This window comes from Cotesia typhae, unplaced genomic scaffold, assembly GCF_013202065.1.
Source record: "Cotesia typhae breed Kobodo isofemale line unplaced genomic scaffold, CoteBio_Ctyphae contig_48, whole genome shotgun sequence".
NCBI classification, from domain to species: Eukaryota; Metazoa; Arthropoda; class Insecta; order Hymenoptera; family Braconidae; genus Cotesia; species Cotesia typhae.
The window spans coordinates 9,425,711-9,443,838 of record NW_027423756.1 but is presented as its reverse complement, the minus strand read 5'-3'; the positions used below and the strand labels follow the sequence as shown (position 1 = coordinate 9,443,838).

Genomic DNA, 18,128 nt, shown 5'->3' with positions numbered 1-18,128 from the left:
GAATCACGGGAATAAAACAGATATTAAATAATAAAACAAAGAACCTACCAATAAAAATTAACCCGAGGTAAATCGGAGTATTTTTACCTCAATATCTATGCACATTTTTTCGCTTCAATGAAAAAAAATTCCTTCCATAAAACAGAAAAAAAAATTTAATTAAAATATGATATCTCCCATTAAATGCTATTTCGTAGCGCTCTTTTTTCTGTCCAATTACATTGATCACATTAAATTTCCGCTCCAACATTGGAAGCTTTATTAAATGTTTTTTTCTTTTTTTTTTTTTAATATTTATAATTTACATCAATTCCACTTAATTAATATTAATTTAATTTTTATTACATAAATATTTAACGATTATCATTGTTATTATAATTATTTAAAAAATACAATTTTTTTACTCCGATAATTTTTATCACAAAAAAAAAAATTACTATTAATCATTTATTTTTTTTATAAAACTGGACATTGGAAAAATTGCTCGTTCTCATTTCTCGCGACGACATTAACTCGTTATCTCAATCTACAATCGCAAGGGGTACCAATAATATATATATATATATACTTGTATATGTATATATATAAAATATATTGTTTCATATTGGTGCGTTAAGCCTTCGTCCTCTTTATTTTCTATACATATTTACTACATTATATTCTGTATACTAAGAGTTTAATGGATACAAAAGAAGAAATATATACATGTTAACATAAATGTGAATTGAGACATGTATGTAGACGTAGATATATATATATATATATATATATATATATATATATATATATATATATATATATATATTTAGTGATATATATAGATATATTATAGAGTAAAATAGAAAGCTCTGAAAGGAATAAGGACGAAGCGACATTACAAGCAAGTAAGCGCAAGCGCCTACCGGATCGATGCCCGTTTCTCGCGTATAAAGCTCGCACTCGCGAGGGGCGCACGACAGTTCATCATTACACATTTTAGAACATGCACCGTACTGCGAGTTGTGATGCCCATAATATAAGCGGTACTTTTTTGCACAACTATTTAAATAATAATAAAACAATAATCACCGCTAACAACTCAAATTACAACAACAACAACAAAAATAAAAACAATAAAAAATTATCACCGGTAAATAATTCGCGTGAAAGTAATAAACCAGATGAATTGTTAAATTGGTACTGTGCGCATCTTGGTGAAAAGGGCTGGGATAACATCTGGTCCATTCTGCGACGATCCCACCGTCATATAAACCAATATCAGTAACAATCGTCACGGGGTTTTTATTTCGATTTTTAATATCTCATTAAATATATCTTAAGTTTGTGAGTGGGAGGAGCTGGAGGGTGGATAATCGTGGGGACGGAGTGCATGCCAGCATCAATCATTTTAATGTGGAGGTGTGAGTTTCACTGTTGAGGGTACGTGGACTTGAAACTTTTACGCTGATGAAAATATTGAATGGGATTAAATTTTTAGCAGTCTTTTTAAATTTTACAAGAGAGGCTTGTAATTATTATTATTCTAGTTATAACTTCAAGTGATACATTATTAAAGTACATAAAGGAATTGGTTGATGAATTAAAATTTGATAAAGTCTAGTACGCTTCTTTATCCTCATTAACCAGCTCCAGTTTTCATTGATGAAGTGTTTCATTATATTATCAGCACTGATGTCAAGCTTGAGTGGTGTTTCAAGTGCTGAAACTTTTAAATTAAAACGACTGACTTTTAAATAATTTATTTTATCTAAGTATCTTCCTTAAAAACACAACGGTATTTATTATCTTCTGTAATTTAAAAAAAAATTACTTGATTTTCTTTTTTATGACAATAAAAATAATTGAACTTTAACTTTTATGCTTGTGAATTTTTAGATAGTAATAATCTAATAATAATTATTATTATTATTGTTATTGTATGATGGAAGGAAATAATTGAAGGTAAGAGGGAATTAATTTTGATTGGATAAAAATTATTCAAATAAAAGTACTGTGTACTACTGCAAAGGATGAGTAAAAATCGAAGATTTATCAAGAGAATGAATAGCTGTAGAAATGGTAATCGGAGTAAAAATAAATATAAGGATTGAGAAGAAGAGACAAGTGTGCAACAAGTTAAGAGCTGTGTAACGGAAAGTTGTATGAAGCTAAATTCGCGATGTGACATGGATATCCTTGTCATATTCTGTGTCCTCATCGCCACTGTTTTATATTACAATACGCTACACGCTGGATTCGTCTACGATGACAGGTCAGTAATTGAGATGTGAAATCAAATTATCAATCTATATTTCATCCTCACTGCTAAATCTATATTCGTCTATAACACTATAAATGTGAAGCTATATTGCACCGGTGGGTGAGGATAGCTTTATGCCTGACATTTGTACATCAATTATTAATTGACTCTTTAACTTTACTATCACATCGTCATTTACGATCCTAAATTCAATTATACTATTAACAATTTATGGATATTAATACGACGAAATTAATTAATACGCGAAGAGTGATGAGAATGACTGATGTGATGACAGTAGTCTCTATGCTGTCGGGTGGTTTATTAATTAATATATACATACATATATATATATCGTCTGGATTTTGGAATTACTTTTAATTATCAATAAAACAAAGTCAGTCGGCTTGTTTCTTTGTAAGAGAATTAAAGTTCATTATTGTTATTCAATTTTGCGCCCTACTGTGCACGCTTTATTGGGGAGTTTATTGGTTTATTACTTTATGGATCCCAATGTATTCGAGTCATTGTTTTAAACGCTGAAATTTCATGATAATATGAGTATTGAGTCCCTTTTTGAATGTTAATTTTCACAGTTATACATTTGATTTCATTTTATGAGATATTCATTCATTTTTAATTTTATAGGAATTAGATATAAATATTTATTAAGTTAGAACAATGCCGCTTGCTCGATGGATATTGTATCAAATTTTTTGTTTATTGAATAAAATATGGCAATTAAAAGTTTTTTGTTCGTTTATCATTTATTTCATATGGGGATATTCGAGTAAATATTGAAAGAAATCGTGGAATTTTAGATAAAAATAACAACCAATGTTTTTTCAAGGCTTTCGAGCATCAGGATAAAAGAAATTTTTTTCTACTCTTCATTAAAATTAATTAAACAGAATTTTCATATAAATAGTGAGATAAATTAAATTAAATTATTTGCACGAATTTCAGGAATTTTTGATAAAAAAAATGTTTTAACATATTTTAGAGATTAATTTAATTACAGAACCAATTTAAGAAAAAAATTTTTTATATTAACTAGAAGTATACAATTAAAAATGATAACAAAAATGGTCAATTATTATTCAAAATTGTTTATCTTAATTTTTTAATTTTGTTTTTTTATGATAAATAATTATTCGATAATGACTTCAGCGATATATAATATACAATATATAATAAATGATAAATTTCAATAACAACTGAATTTCCATGTTTGTATTTGGTATGTTGTTGGCTTAAGTGAGCATAACATGTATCTGAGCAGAGACGTCAATTAGGATGACTTAATATTGAAAATAGAACACTGTATAATTGGTCGCTAATTAAATAAATGGCTGAAACGATTTATTTTCATATTGTTTGTGCACATAAATACTTTGCAGTGAGGCAATCACTTTTAATTGATTTTATTTTCTGAAACTTGGTACCAAATTATTGTATGAGAATTTTCTAAAATTATTTTATTGAGAATTTGTTTAAAAATTCATCCTTTGTTCAAAGAAAATTTATTTAAAAATTTTGAAGATAATTTATTTTTTTTTAAAAACATTTTTATCAGTTAGTTGTATAACTTTCCATAAATTCGGGCTTACATTAATATAAAAATATGTAATAGCACGCATTTGTATGTGTAAAGTGACATAATGCTAAATTATTCTACTATTAATTTTCTTTCCCATCAGATACTTAAGATAATTCTTTGCAACATATTTTAACTTGTGGTGTTATATTTTTTGATTATGAATTTTAAAAGTTTATTTCTATTTTCTCTCAACATTTGAGCTTCTTTTTTTATTAAACATTATAACGCGGTACTTATTAATTTAATTTTATCACTAAAATATGTCTAGAAAAGTCTTAAATCTTTTAGATATAATTTTTTATAAAGTAATGTAGTTTCCGTGTAAAAAAAGCTGAATTCATCAGACAAGTTTTCTTCTAGCTTCCACAGGGAATTCATATGCTGACAGAAATATGGATTTAGTATGAGTAAAAGGAAAAAAAACTTTTATATGATTTTATTGATGTAATATCAATATGATTTAATTATGATCTTTTATGTAGAATATTTAATATAAAAATGTAATTTTGTCCGGAAGAATTTGATGGAGATGAATAAGCTATAATTTACCTGAATTTCAAGAATTTACACTGATAAATAATAAATAACTTGATTCAAGAGAAAGCAATTTTTTAACCCAGAAAATCATTTAAAAAAAAAATTTATTCTCTTAAATTAAGAAGAAAATATTTTGAATTAAGTAGAGTATACTCAAACCGAGAAAAATTTCTTAATTCAATCATTTTTCTGCTCGATTCAAAAAATGAAACTTTTCAAAATGTTTTTCTCAAATTTAAAATTTTTATTGTGCATTAAATTAAAATCGAACTTTTTACATTGTATAAAAATAAAAAATTTAATTGAAATTCATAATAAATTTAATGAAAACAATATTATATAATAGAATTATTTTTCCAGCGATATTCTTGTTTGTTTAATTGTGAATAGATAGATAGAAATGTTTTGTCAGAATTTATCGTTGAATTGAAAATTTACATTTTATTCTGCAAACAAACATTATGGGACAATCGGAATGTAGTAAATAAAATAATTGTTTTTCTTTGATAAGTATTTAATCAAGCATGAAATTTTTATTGAAATTTAATTCAACATAAGCAAGTGAATTTATTTATTAATAAATGCTTGTTTGTTGATAGCAATTGTTCAGTTCAACGGAAAAAAACTTTATTTTATCTAGTTTTGATAATTTTTATATGAAAATTGAAACAAGTTGACACTTTCGATGCTAAAAAGATTTAAGCAACCCGGTTACTTTGAAAAAGAATCGAATAATAATTTTGTTTACAAGCAAAGAAAAATTAAACTCCGAAATCTCTGTTTGAGTTGAAAGAAAATAAATTCACCTTCAGGCAAATACTTAGCAAGTAATATTTGAAATATTAAAAATATTTTCCTACTAGATATTGCATAAATATTTACTTTATTTGAAAAACTTGAGCTCCGTAAATATATTTTACTTTGATATGAGTTTTCGTTTGAAATGTCGCTTATCCAAAAAAAATCATTCATATTGTGCGATTATAATATTTAAAAATTATTAACATACTCCGGTTAAAATAGTTTTTTTTTTTTTATTAAATTATTCAAATAGTTGGAAATTAATTCGATAAATTCAGAGATTTTCGTAATAAATATTGAAATAAAATATTTTATTTTATTATTAAATGGACAAAAAAAATTTATTTTAATAAATACAAAACCCAATATTTTAAAATGATTTATTTATTCGAAAATGCACGCTATTGCAACATCCAATTAATTACGTATAAAATATTCCTGAAATATGATCAATAATTGTTTTTAGCTCTGAAGCATTCGGTTTATCAATTAGAGTGTAGCATACACACCGAGCATAATTTAGGAATATACATTTCACATGGGTTTCTGTTGTATTTTATATATCAATTACAGAATAATTATCAATGATTACAGCAGAATATATTGGTTAAATTTTCGACAACAGAATTTTTTTTGTAAAATTTTTGAGCTCCCAGTATGGTGTCTTGCTTTCATTCTAAATAAATAAATAATTAAAATATTGTTGAATCCTAAAAATTTTGCATCAGCGTTAGTTACAAAAGTCTATGTTGAATTTTTTTATTGAAAAATTTTCCACCCAAAATGACTATAGAACTTTTTCGATAAAAAAAATTTTCTTCCGCAATTCTACAGGAGTTTTGAAGGACTGAGTAACCAAATATTCGCTGACAAAATAACCACAACATGAAATATCAATCGAGTTACAAAAACCGCGACAATATAACCATAGACAAAGACAGAATCATAAAAAACAAACCTTTATTGGCGAATACTTTTGTCCTATAAAGAATAATCATAAAGCTTTTTTATTTTAATGTGTAAAAGCTCCAAAAATTACAACAAAACTTTTATAAAGTTTAAAAATCTTTACAACTATATAAATTTAGTTTATAATGTTGTTTATAAAAAACATTTAATAGAGTTATTAAAATAAAAAGTCAAAAAAGGCAGAGTGTTCTTATTCTAGTTTTCATCGTCTGACTGCAGAGTTTCGACAAAAATAGTCATTATGAAATTGAATAAATTATCATTAGTTCAGGAATAATTCACCAAGCGATTGAATATTTTATCTATCTTAATTCGTGAATTGTTAATAAATGTCAAATATTCAAGAGCTTAAATATGATAAAACAAATCTTCTATACTGACAATATGGCTAAATAATAAATGCAATTTCTGAAAATATGACGCCGGGAATAATTACTGTTATTTTTCTCTCTAAATAAAAAGTTTTGTTGTTAAAAAAATTTTTTTTATAATCTGAGAATAAAAATTCAAAAAATAAATCAACCGACGAAGCCGAGATGTGCAATTAAGACCAGTAACAAAAAAATCGATAATCACGGATTTACTTCCAGATTTAAGCTGCCCAGTATGATATTCTCGTTAATAACTATGAATTATCTACAATGTAGAAAGATTTATCGTTCTATTTTTATAGCGAAACACAGCACCGTAAAGCTAAAAAAGGTTTTTTTTTAAATTGTGTCGTTTCAAGAAATACTTTGCAAACAGTTTTAATTATAGATAAAAGCTTTTTTTACTTTTAATATCATATATTGCGGTCGCATCCGGTTCTTGAAAAACTCCATGTTCACAAACAATGATATCAACTTTTTCATATTGTTGATTTTACTCGTGAATATTGTTCTCTATATTTTTTTATTATCATTATTATTCTAGTCCTTTATATACATTATTGTGACTTTAATTATGAATATGACTTATGAATTTATTATTATGAAATAAAAAATTTCTAGCTTCATTTTCGCTCCGTAAAGTAGAATTGTAATTAAAAATAATGAAATTGTGATTTAAATATGTAATGATTTTTAAGTTTGACAATTATTAAAATCTATATGAATTCATAATAAATTAAGCTCATTTTATAATAGTAATAATAATAATAATAATAATAATAATTATTATTATTATTAATGGTTATTAGATAATTAACAATTATCTTAAAAATACTTTGTACTGTAGACATTATAATTGGATTATAAAAATGAAGAAATAAATTTCTAAAAATAAAAGTACAATTCTAAAAGTTAATGAAAAAAATTAATCGATAAACACTTATAATAAAACTTAATAAAAACTGAGTGACTTTCGTTAAAGAATAATTGACTAAATTAATTGATAAAACTTTGATAAAATAATAATGGCTCAATCTACCCGTGTTAATTAATAATTAACTCAAGTTAAAACTTAATAATTTAATTGTCTTTTCAGCAGACTCTGCTCAAACAGAGAAGCTCTAATTAATTTTTATGAATACAACTAATTAAAATATAGCAATAATAATTCTCTTTTATATACCTTATACATAATTTACAGAGCTGTAAAACTTTGTTGCTCTTTTATTTTCTGTAAAAACTTAAATAATAAATTTTTTTATCAACTAAATTTAATAAATAATAACAATAAATATCTTATCTATCTTTAAAATATTCCAGACGAGCAATCCTGACAAATCCAGACCTGCTGCCGAACTCCCCATGGTTTCCTCTATTGGAAAACGATTTTTGGGGGACACCTCTACGTGACAGCGAGTCACACGGGAGTTATCGTCCGCTGTGTGTGGCCACATTTCGGCTTAATCATCTGCTCGGCGGTTTGAATCCGCAGGGTTATCACCTTGTCAACATAGCTCTACATGCGGCTTGTACCGGCCTAGTGGTCCGAGTGGCAAGAAAGGTAAACTTTTGTTACGTCAAAACATAGTACTTAAATTGTATAATTACCTTGCTCCCTTTTAGCCTTCACCTAATGAAATAACTGGGATGGAGCTATAAGAGTGACTGTTAAATATAATATTTTATTTAATTTCAAGTTAATTAATGAAATTTTTCGATTATGAAATATATGTATAAACAACTATTTTAAGTAAAGCCAAATTTATTTAACAATGAAAAGAAATAATTTACAAATTTAATATTTCCTTATAAATTTAATACTAACAATCTCATCTAATTATGAATTCGAGTTCCATAATTTTACAAGTTATTAATTTGAAATTAATACTTAAATAATTAATAATTTAAAAATTACCTTGTTAAATTTAGTTGAATTCTTAGAAGAATTTCTAATTTCTCATTTGAACTCAAAGAATATTAATATATTATAATAATTATTTATTTTAATTTTTCACTCATTGTAAATATAAAAATTCTTATTAAGTTATGAATTTATTAAGTTATGATAATAATTCATGATTAAAAATTAGTAATTAATTTTATTAAATCTCAATAATAATTTATTTAATTCAATTAATTCTTTGGTTATATTAATTTAATAATTCAATTATAATTATTTTCAATTTGTATTATTAATCTTTTATTATATTTTATTCATTGATCTAGACTGATTAAGTACCTTTTAAAAACTGACTATTTTAAAATCGTAAAACTGTTACCAAGTAACTTCCCCTTCAATTAATAATTATTTAATTGTGATTGGACAATAACCAATCAATAATTATTTCTTTAATTATATTTATATATATAAATTCTTTTCTTACGGCCTATAGTCCGTATTAACATTGATATTAAGTTACAACTCAATATATTGATTATTTCATTTCTGTATATTTTTTTATTTATTTATTTAAAAACCCTTTTCTTTTAATAAAAGAACTTTTAATATTTTTATCTCATATACACGATCGATGGTGTATATTTTTAAATGATTTAATTTATATTTAAAACATTATTATTTAATGCGCAAATCAGATGGTGACACTAATATTAAAATTAAATTGAATATTAGTCACTACGTGACGTCACACTTTTATTTTATTATATTATTATTATTGTTGTATTAGTCCGACTGTCAGACACAGGGAAACAATAATTGCGGAGAGTAATTAATTAATATTGGACCTTTCGTTGTTTCATTGTATTGTGATTTTACCAGCAGTCATTTCAGTTAACGTAATAAAATACCATAACCGTAATAGCAACCAAGCTCAGTCTGGAGTTGAATTAAATTGATGTATCTTGAGTTTGTTTCTTTAGGGAGAAAAATTCCGGATCATATAATTGGTTTTTAGTAACTTTTAAGTTTGTTTTCGTTCATTAATTTGATGAATGATTTATTTAATTATTTTTACGATGAAAATTTTCGATAAATCTTTATTTGTACATTTTTAAATTAATAATTTATAAATATTCTCATTTAATTTATCCCACAGTAAATTTAAACTGAACAATAATTGTAAACATAATAATTAATAATTAATTATAATTTTAAATAATAAAATTTAATTAACATGATAAATTATTTGTAAAATTTCTTTTCATTGAATATCAAGAATAATTTCAATCTAGCAGCCAGTTCATGTCCTATATCTAGATGAAAAGCATCAACAAAAGTTACAAAAGCTTTCGGACTATTTCGTGTTGCATTGCAATGTTTGTATGTAATTACGTAACAAAGTGTTTTATCAAAATTAATTAGCTCAAGTTATTTTCGTATGCAAAAATTTTTAACGATTACATATTGTTCGAATAATTAATCCGAATTCCGAAACTGAAAAACAGTGGCTTGAAGCTTTAGAATTTTTAGTTAAAAAAAACATTTTATTCGAATCGAGAACTAATATAAAACGAAATTTAAAGCTGAAAGGTATTACAGAAACACTGGAAATTGCATTACCTGGAGTAGACAACTTTCTAAAAGTTTTCCTAAATACCGGAAATAGATTTTTATATTAAATAAAAAAAAAAACGTAAAAAATAGTGAAGATTTGGACTTGATGGAAAAATAAAATATAATTTTTAAAAATTGGTAAAGAATTTAGCGCCTGCCGGGACTTTGCTTTGTGATATCGATACAACCCAATTCGTATAAAATTACCGGATAGTATAAAATCTTGAAAAACGACAAAGAAAAGCAAAGTAAATATTTGCCGTAAAATATAAAAATGACAATAAAAGTGATAATGTAACGCTTTCTGATGCGAACGGTTTCAGGTTATTCCAGGACGATGGCTGTCTCATGCCATCACAGGGCTGCTGTTTGCGGTGCATCCAATCCACAGTGAGGCAGTCGCCGGTATAGTCGGACGGGCTGATTTGTTGGCTTGTTTTCTGACTCTCGGGGGCTTTCTCACTTACGTGGCACATTGCGACCAAACACGTTCACCGCTAATGCTTCTCATCGCGCTGACATCCTCTCTCCTGGCCGCATTCGCCAAAGAAACCGGCATATCCTCACTGGCACTCTGTTTACTCTGGGAGTTCTGTCATGGCGAGTCAAATACACAAAAGGTAAATATTTCCAGCTTGGACTCTACTCAGTCCCGGCTGTTTTCTCTGTACTGGTATTCCATGGCTTTATACATTACTCGCTTCGGCGATTCTCACAGAGATGAATGCACACACCGGACCCGGATAACTTTATCTCCCTTTCTTCTCTCGGCCCTCGCAGAGAACAGCTATAAGCTACAGAGGACATTTTACTGTACAGTGTAAATATCTGACAACTGTATGCAACGTTTGATTTACTATCCTACCACGTCCACTAAATATTTGCTCGCTTCGATAATTAATTAATAAACTTTCTCTTTTATTGAGTTTAGAAATTAGTTTCGTGGTTTCAAGTTTGCTCGCTCTCGACTCAATTCTATGCATATTTAAAGAACAGGAGATTTTCTAATGTCTGCAAAAACAGGAGTCTATGTAGCATAACCCGTTCAGTTGTACTTATTCTCGAGTTTCTCAAATGAAATATTACAGTTATAATTTAATATTATTTGCATTAATTTGAAATTAGAAAGTCTAATGAGTTTACAAAAAGGCATTCAAAAATTGGAGGTTGTTAAATAGACTGATAAAAAAAAATTAGCTTGATTCTAGACAAAAAAATCTTGAAGTAAAAATAAAATTCTTTAACTAAAAAATAATTTTTTTTGGTTTAATTTATATCAATTATTTACCAATATTTTGAGTATCAATGATAAACATTATTAAATATACAGTTATGTATTTTTTAAAACTTAAACTTTTATCGGTCTTATCGTACTTTTTAACATTCTAACTTTGTAATTTTATGTTACTTTTTTTGATATCATCCATCTTCATAAAATGTAATTATCAATGATTAAATATTTACATACAATTTCGTGGAAAGTAAAGATAAAATTAAAAGAAAAGTTCGACGTAAATTTATTTATTAATATCTATTTTATAAAAAAATTTATAGATGGTAGATGTGGGGGGAAGAAATTAGAGTAAAGTTTACCTTTACCATAAATTATAATGATCATTAAAATAAAATGAAACATCTATTGAATGCAAACTTTCTAAAGTAGTTCGTTTATAGGTACCAAAAACTAAAAATAAAAAAAAATAAAAAAAAAACCGCAAAACTTTAAATTACAGGAGCGAGAAAAAAACTGGCCACGAAATCGGAGCGTCGGAATCCTGTGGGGTGGCCTGATTCTAGTGATACTCGGACGAGTAAAGATCGGGAATGCCAACACCCCGGAATTTGCGACTGCCGACAATCCAACGGCTCGAAATCCATCAAGATTGACACGAGCCTTGACATTCCTCTACTTGCCAGCGGCTAGCTTCCGTATGTTCCTCTGTCCAAGTACTCTGAGCTTTGACTGGTCAATGGATACCATCCCGCGGATAATATCTCTTACGGATCCACGGAATCTTGAGTCAATATGCCTGTACGTGGGGCTGGCAAGCGCTGGACTGTGGCTGATACACCAGTCAAGAAATGCCTCCGGAAATTCCAGTCAAAACTATACCAATACCAGCCCCAATTCCAATTCTAATTCCAATTCCAATGCAAACTTGAATTTTAATTCAAACGAAGTTTACGTACGCAACCGGACGATGGAGAAAATAGGATCGTACCAGCGCGCCTCCTCAAAGTGCTCGGTCTGCGATGGAAAAAAATCGGGAAATTGTCACACTGAAGGCTGTCGGGCGGCGAACAATAACAACAACAGCGACAGCAATGATTGCTGCTGTTCAACAGTTAAACCGATCCTGCATTCTTCCCACACAAGTTTGGCATCTGGTAGCTGGGGTGTTGGTCTCACCAATACCTCCGCCGGCAACGATTATACCAACACACCATTTGGTCGTACCACTAAATCAGCCGTCAGCATTGTCATCATATCACTGGGTTTCCTAGCGCTTCCATTTTTACCCGCCAGCAATTTATTCTTTTACGTTGGTTTTGTCATTGCCGAGCGTATACTTTATTTACCTAGTGTCGGCGCCTGTCTGTCTATCGGCGCCAGTGTTGCTGAAACTTATCGGATCGTTCGCCACGGATCTAAAACATGCGGTAGATTGATTCTTGTTGTTACCGCCGTCTTGCTTGGGTTCATGGCTGCTAAAACTTTAAGACGCAATATGGACTGGTATGACGAAGAGAGTCTCTATAGATCCGCGCTACACGTTAATCCGCCTAAAGGTACATACTGACATATAAATATTTTCAGTTTATTAAATTTATTTGCAATAAAAAATATTAATATTTCTGAAATATTTATTGATACGACAGTCGGGGATTTTTTTAATAATTCAATTTAATTTTTTTAGTTACAATATAGTTCCATAGTAATAAAAATTTTTATTATAAATAATTTATTTTTGGATCAAAATTCATTAATTTCATAAAAAATATGAAATTTCTCTTAGTTCTATTCATGGTAACTTGATTTTTCGAGATATGTAAAATTGAGAGCCGTTAATAATTTTTTTCGATGAATTTTTAATGTCCCTTGATGTAAAAATGTCAATTGAGAAATCATTCAGGACAAAGGTTCAATTTATTTTTATATTTTTATCCGACGTAAATTGTAAATGAAAAAACTATTTTTGTACTTTTTAGTGAAAAACTGAAAGTAAGAATTTTAAAAAATCAGACAGACAGTTTTATTTAATATTTATAAATTTTTAATGTTCTTATATTACTTCGTTAAAATATTAATTCATTAATGAATACTTTATTTTCTCTATTTTATACAAAAAAATGATATCCATTAAATTTAAATGTATTTAAATATTAAAACTATATCAGAGTAAATATGTATTTAAATAAAATCTACATTTAGTTTGAATTTTAGCGTTATTATAAGATAAATAAATAAATAAAATAATGTTGGACTAAAAAAATGTGTGCCAGGTATAAAAATAAGATACTTTTAAATTAATAACTATTTATATTTTCTTCTTTATAGCGTACGGGAATCTTGGTGGGATATTAAGCGCACAAGGACGATTCGCTGAAGCTGAAGAAGCGTTCATCCAAGCTCTTCGTTATCGCCCTAACATGGCGGACGTTCACTACAATCTGTAAGCTATTTATATGAAAGCGATCTTTAAAACTCTTGCAACATTTATATCTTCTGCATAAAAAATTTTACTCGGTATAAAATATTAAAAAAATCTAATCATTAAACTGGATAAGAGCTTAGAATTTTTAGATTTATAAATCGATAGCTCACCATTAAAATGTCTCATTAAAAAAGTATACACTAAATAAAATTTTTAGTTCTCTGAAAAGTACATTAAATTATTGAAGTGTTTGACAGTGACTTTTTTATTTTTATTAAAAGGGGAATATTGCAACAAGCGAGAAGAAATTACGATGAAGCTATTTTAAGTTACGAGCGTGCAATCCACTTCCGGCCTTCACTTATTCGTACGTATTAAAATTTTAAATATATTTGGCATTAAAAAACTTGTGATTAAACTTTAAAAACTTGTTGAGTTCTCAATTAAACTCAGTTTTATACTTAATATTTTTATTTATCAACAGCAAATTTACTTGCGGGTTTATTTACAGAAGCTTATGTAAATCTCGGCGTAACTCTTATATCAGTGGGCAGAAAATCCGAAGCTGCAGATATATTACGTACAGCGGCGGCAGTAAATGGTGCAGGGTTAAAGGACAAAAGGGTCCACGAGGCATCGAGAATACAGGCATTGTTACGTCTAGGCGCTTTGTATGCTGACGAAGGGCATCTCCACGAAGCCTTGTCGTCTTATCGAGAAGCTCTGCAAGCATTACCTGATTATTATCCTCCACAAGTAGGTTTATGCCTTTATTTCAACAATCTACCAACTCTATTCAAGATTAATTAACTAATCAATAATTTAAGTTTATGTGCCAGTTATGCTCCTGCATAGTACCTCCTATATTTTATAATATATATATATATATATATATATATATATATATATATATATATATATATATATATATATATATATATATATATATATATATATATATATGGTTGGATTAGACCATTCCATTTGCTACTCATGCACAGATTTATTATTAAAATCACTCTCTACCTAATGTGGAGTAATTTGAATACTTTTTTGACGGTATTAACGTTTATTTTTTATTATAATCTTTGTACAGCGTTTTATTGATTTATGAACTTCTTCAAGTACTGAAAGGACAAAATACTATTATTTAAGATTTATTTACCTGTTTTGTTTTTTTTTTTTTTTTTATTTTATAAGGAGCCGAATGAAAAATATTTTGGAAAAAAATATTAAGTTATTTTTTAAATAAAACACTCGGTAATAACTATAGAAAAAAAGTTGTCTGAAAAAACGCAATTACAAGATTTTTGGGTCACGTCTAGATCAGTCAAAATTTCTAATTAAAATATCAAGAGGTTAAATACCTGGGAAAATAGGATGACAGCCTGTAAATGAACATTCATATTTTAATTTACTCGCTAGAAGCTCGAAAAAATTATAATTAAAGTTCTGAGAGTCGATCAAATAGTAATAGAGTATTTGGGTTATGCAATCACGATGAAAATCTAAATTATGTAGAGAGTAATTAAATAATGTTAGTTCACTGAACAAGTCGCTCAATAATGCACTTCAATATGGCTGATAATCAATAAAATTTATTAATTACTAGTAATTAAAAAAACAACTAAAGTTATCGTAAAAATTATAGTTCTCTTTTATTTACGAAGTATTTTATTTATATTTACGTCGAGATAAAACTCATTAATAAATCCAACGAGGAAAAGAATCGTTTAATAAGAAGGAAAGTTCACTGAATTTGCTCTTAATTATTTCTTTGATCGTTTGATTTTTGATTAATAAATATTCCGCTTTATAATTATAATTAAATGTTTTTTATTAGACATTCAAAAATGGAAAAAAAATTTTTATATCAGTTTATAATTTTTTCCGACATATTTAATGCTAATTTTTTTTTTCGTTCACCTGCAGATTGACTAGAAAAATATTTAATTCCTGTAAACTCTGTCTTTTTGCTGGTAAACACTTTTTATACTATACAAAGTATATTTTTTATGACAGCTCGGACAATTTTTTTTTTTTTTTCGGGTTCGTATGATATTTTTTTACGGATTCTCATATTTACAGTACATAAAAAAGGTTTATAGCACCTGAATCCACGAGTTAAAACATAAAAAAAGATTTTTAACATATAAAGTAAATTTTTTACCGATACGCTAGTTGAATACTTTGATTTACAAGGTAACAGATTTATTTCAAAATTGAGTTTGAAATATCGTGAGTGAATTTTAGAGTAAATGATTTTTTATCGGAACAACAATTTAATAGCAGATATTTTTTATTTCTAGATGTATGAAATTTTTGTACCAAAAATATTAAGAACTTTTTTTTTCATTTCATTTTATTTCAAAACTACCCTTTTGCTTGGTGTAATCATTTGCACATAAAATGAAGAGAAATTGAATTGAGAAAATTATTTACTTATTACAATGTACAATTTTAATAATATATTATTTGAAATAATTAGACGCTGTACAATCTGTTGGGCGAAACTCTATTAAAAATGCAAGAGTATGCAGAAGCTGAGCGGTGGTTCCATAGATGTTTAATTCGTGAACCAAATTTCGTACCAGCACACATTACTTATGGAGAGTTGTTAGCAAGAAATGTAAGATTTAGTAGCTTTATTATGACTGATCCAGGATTGAATTAATATACATAAACATCCATTAGAGATGCTAAAATACACGCTAATGCTAATTAATAATTTACAGTCGAGCAGAGTTCTTGAAGCCGAGAGATGGTTTATTAAAGCAACAAGGCTCGCTCCAGATGATCCGAACGTTCATCATCGCTATGGTAAATTTTTTGCTAATTAAATAATTTTTCATTTTATCTTAAGAGTGTATTTTATTCTGTGAAAAATTTAAGTTAAAATTTAACGTAGAAGAGCTTTCATTAAATTCAATTAATGTTTTTGCTGCTGGTATTCTCTACCCACTTTACATCATAATTTGTTATTATCGTATTACTTGATGGGACTAATTAATTAAACTTATTAAATAGTTACAATAATTGCCAATTATTTCATAAAATAATGTGATTAATAAAAGAAAAAACACTTAATGCTTTATTTTTCATAATAATAATAATAAATTCAATATGTTATCCCATTCAAAAGTTATTCGAGTTAGAAAGTGGAGAAATGTGAGTTTTTGAAAATTTTGAAATTCTGGCATTAAATTTATAAAAAAAAAAAAAAATCTATTTTATCATATAAATATACCGGAAGCATAATTTTTTTTATTCTCTTACTTATATTGAGAGAAAATAACAGTAATAAATTTATTGAACAGGAGTATTTCTATCATCTCAAGGACGATTGTCAGAAGCAGCACGAGAACAAGTAAAAGCAGCCGAGCTTTCAAGATCAAATTATGAATTGACGGTAGCTGCAGCGGTGGCATTGCATCAAGCGGGACGAGACGAAGATGCTGAAGTATGGTATAAACACGCGACAAGTTTAAGACCGCACGAAGCTCGAAGCCACACAAATTTAGGCGCAATATTGCATTTAAACGGCAAGTACCGTCAAGCTGTGGCAGCATATCGGCAAGCGCTGAGACTGAGGCCAAACGACGCGGCAACAATTACAAATCTTTATAAATTAATGTCACTTATAACGTGACGCACGGCGGGGGATCCCTTGTCCCCCTTCGCCGCAACTCACTTTTCGGAAGGGAGACACAATGCTAAAGACCCGGATAATTATTCGGGCGAACCAAGGATTAATAATCGCATCTTCTCTTCCTGGTATTCAGTTATACATAAATTTGCATCCTTTTTATTATTATTCGTAATTATAATTATAATGATAACGATAATGATAATTATAATTAAATTAATAATTGTGTCATTATTACGGCATAATATCCTAATACATCATCGGCGTGCGACTACTCATTCATACTGCCTGCTACATAATATGTAAAAGAATAAAGCTTAGTTTATTTTTCTCTAATTTTTTTTCTTTCTTAATTACTCTGCCTCTCCAACTTATTCCCACTCCATTTTATTAGTTATAAACACAAAGTAAGTATAAAGATAAAAAAAAAAATCATTTATTAATTATAAGTCTCAAAATATTTATTGAAAAATTTTTTACTTGTCTGATAAAAAATTTTTATTACTTAGTTATAAAGTAAATGAATTTACATTTTACTTTTTTAAACGAGATTTATATCAATTTTTGATCACTCCTGAGGGATATCTAGAAGTATAATCTTATATTGAAATTTTTGACTCTTTATATTGAGTTTGAATTACTAATCGAGGTCATTGAATTCGTAAAACTAATTATATTTATTCAAAGTAATAGACGGAATATTAATTAGTAACTGATATCATACCAATTAATTGGTATGCAAACCATGATTAGCGCGAATATATATCGCGATACAGATGCCATAAGGGCGTATAA

General features: G+C 27.7%; 1 protein-coding gene across 1 annotated transcript; it reads left to right on the top strand.

The window, feature by feature from the left end:
- Positions 1-968: 968 nt before the first annotated feature.
- Positions 969-17,663, top strand: Tmtc2 (Transmembrane O-mannosyltransferase targeting cadherins 2). The gene is made up of 10 exons (XM_074246498.1): positions 969-2,251; positions 7,838-8,078; positions 10,355-10,651; positions 11,765-12,821; positions 13,591-13,705; positions 13,969-14,054; positions 14,199-14,443; positions 16,176-16,316; positions 16,423-16,507; positions 17,005-17,663. Exons 1-10 carry the CDS (start codon positions 2,142-2,144, stop codon positions 17,334-17,336), a joined length of 2,709 nt encoding a protein of 902 aa, XP_074102599.1. The 5' UTR covers positions 969-2,141; the 3' UTR covers positions 17,337-17,663.
- Positions 17,664-18,128: the final 465 nt, after the last annotated feature.

What these genes read in the sequence shown, in the direction of transcription:
- Tmtc2 (XM_074246498.1), top strand. Translation starts at nt 2,142, where the DNA reads ATGAAGCTAAATTCGCGATGTGACATGGATATCCTTGTCATATTCTGT. An exon ending in TGGTCCGAGTGGCAAGAAAG is followed by an intron (nt 8,079 to 10,354) that starts GTAAACTTTTGT and finishes GAACGGTTTCAG; the next exon opens with GTTATTCCAGGACGATGGCT. An exon ending in CTGATTATTATCCTCCACAA is followed by an intron (nt 14,444 to 16,175) that starts GTAGGTTTATGC and finishes TGAAATAATTAG; the next exon opens with ACGCTGTACAATCTGTTGGG.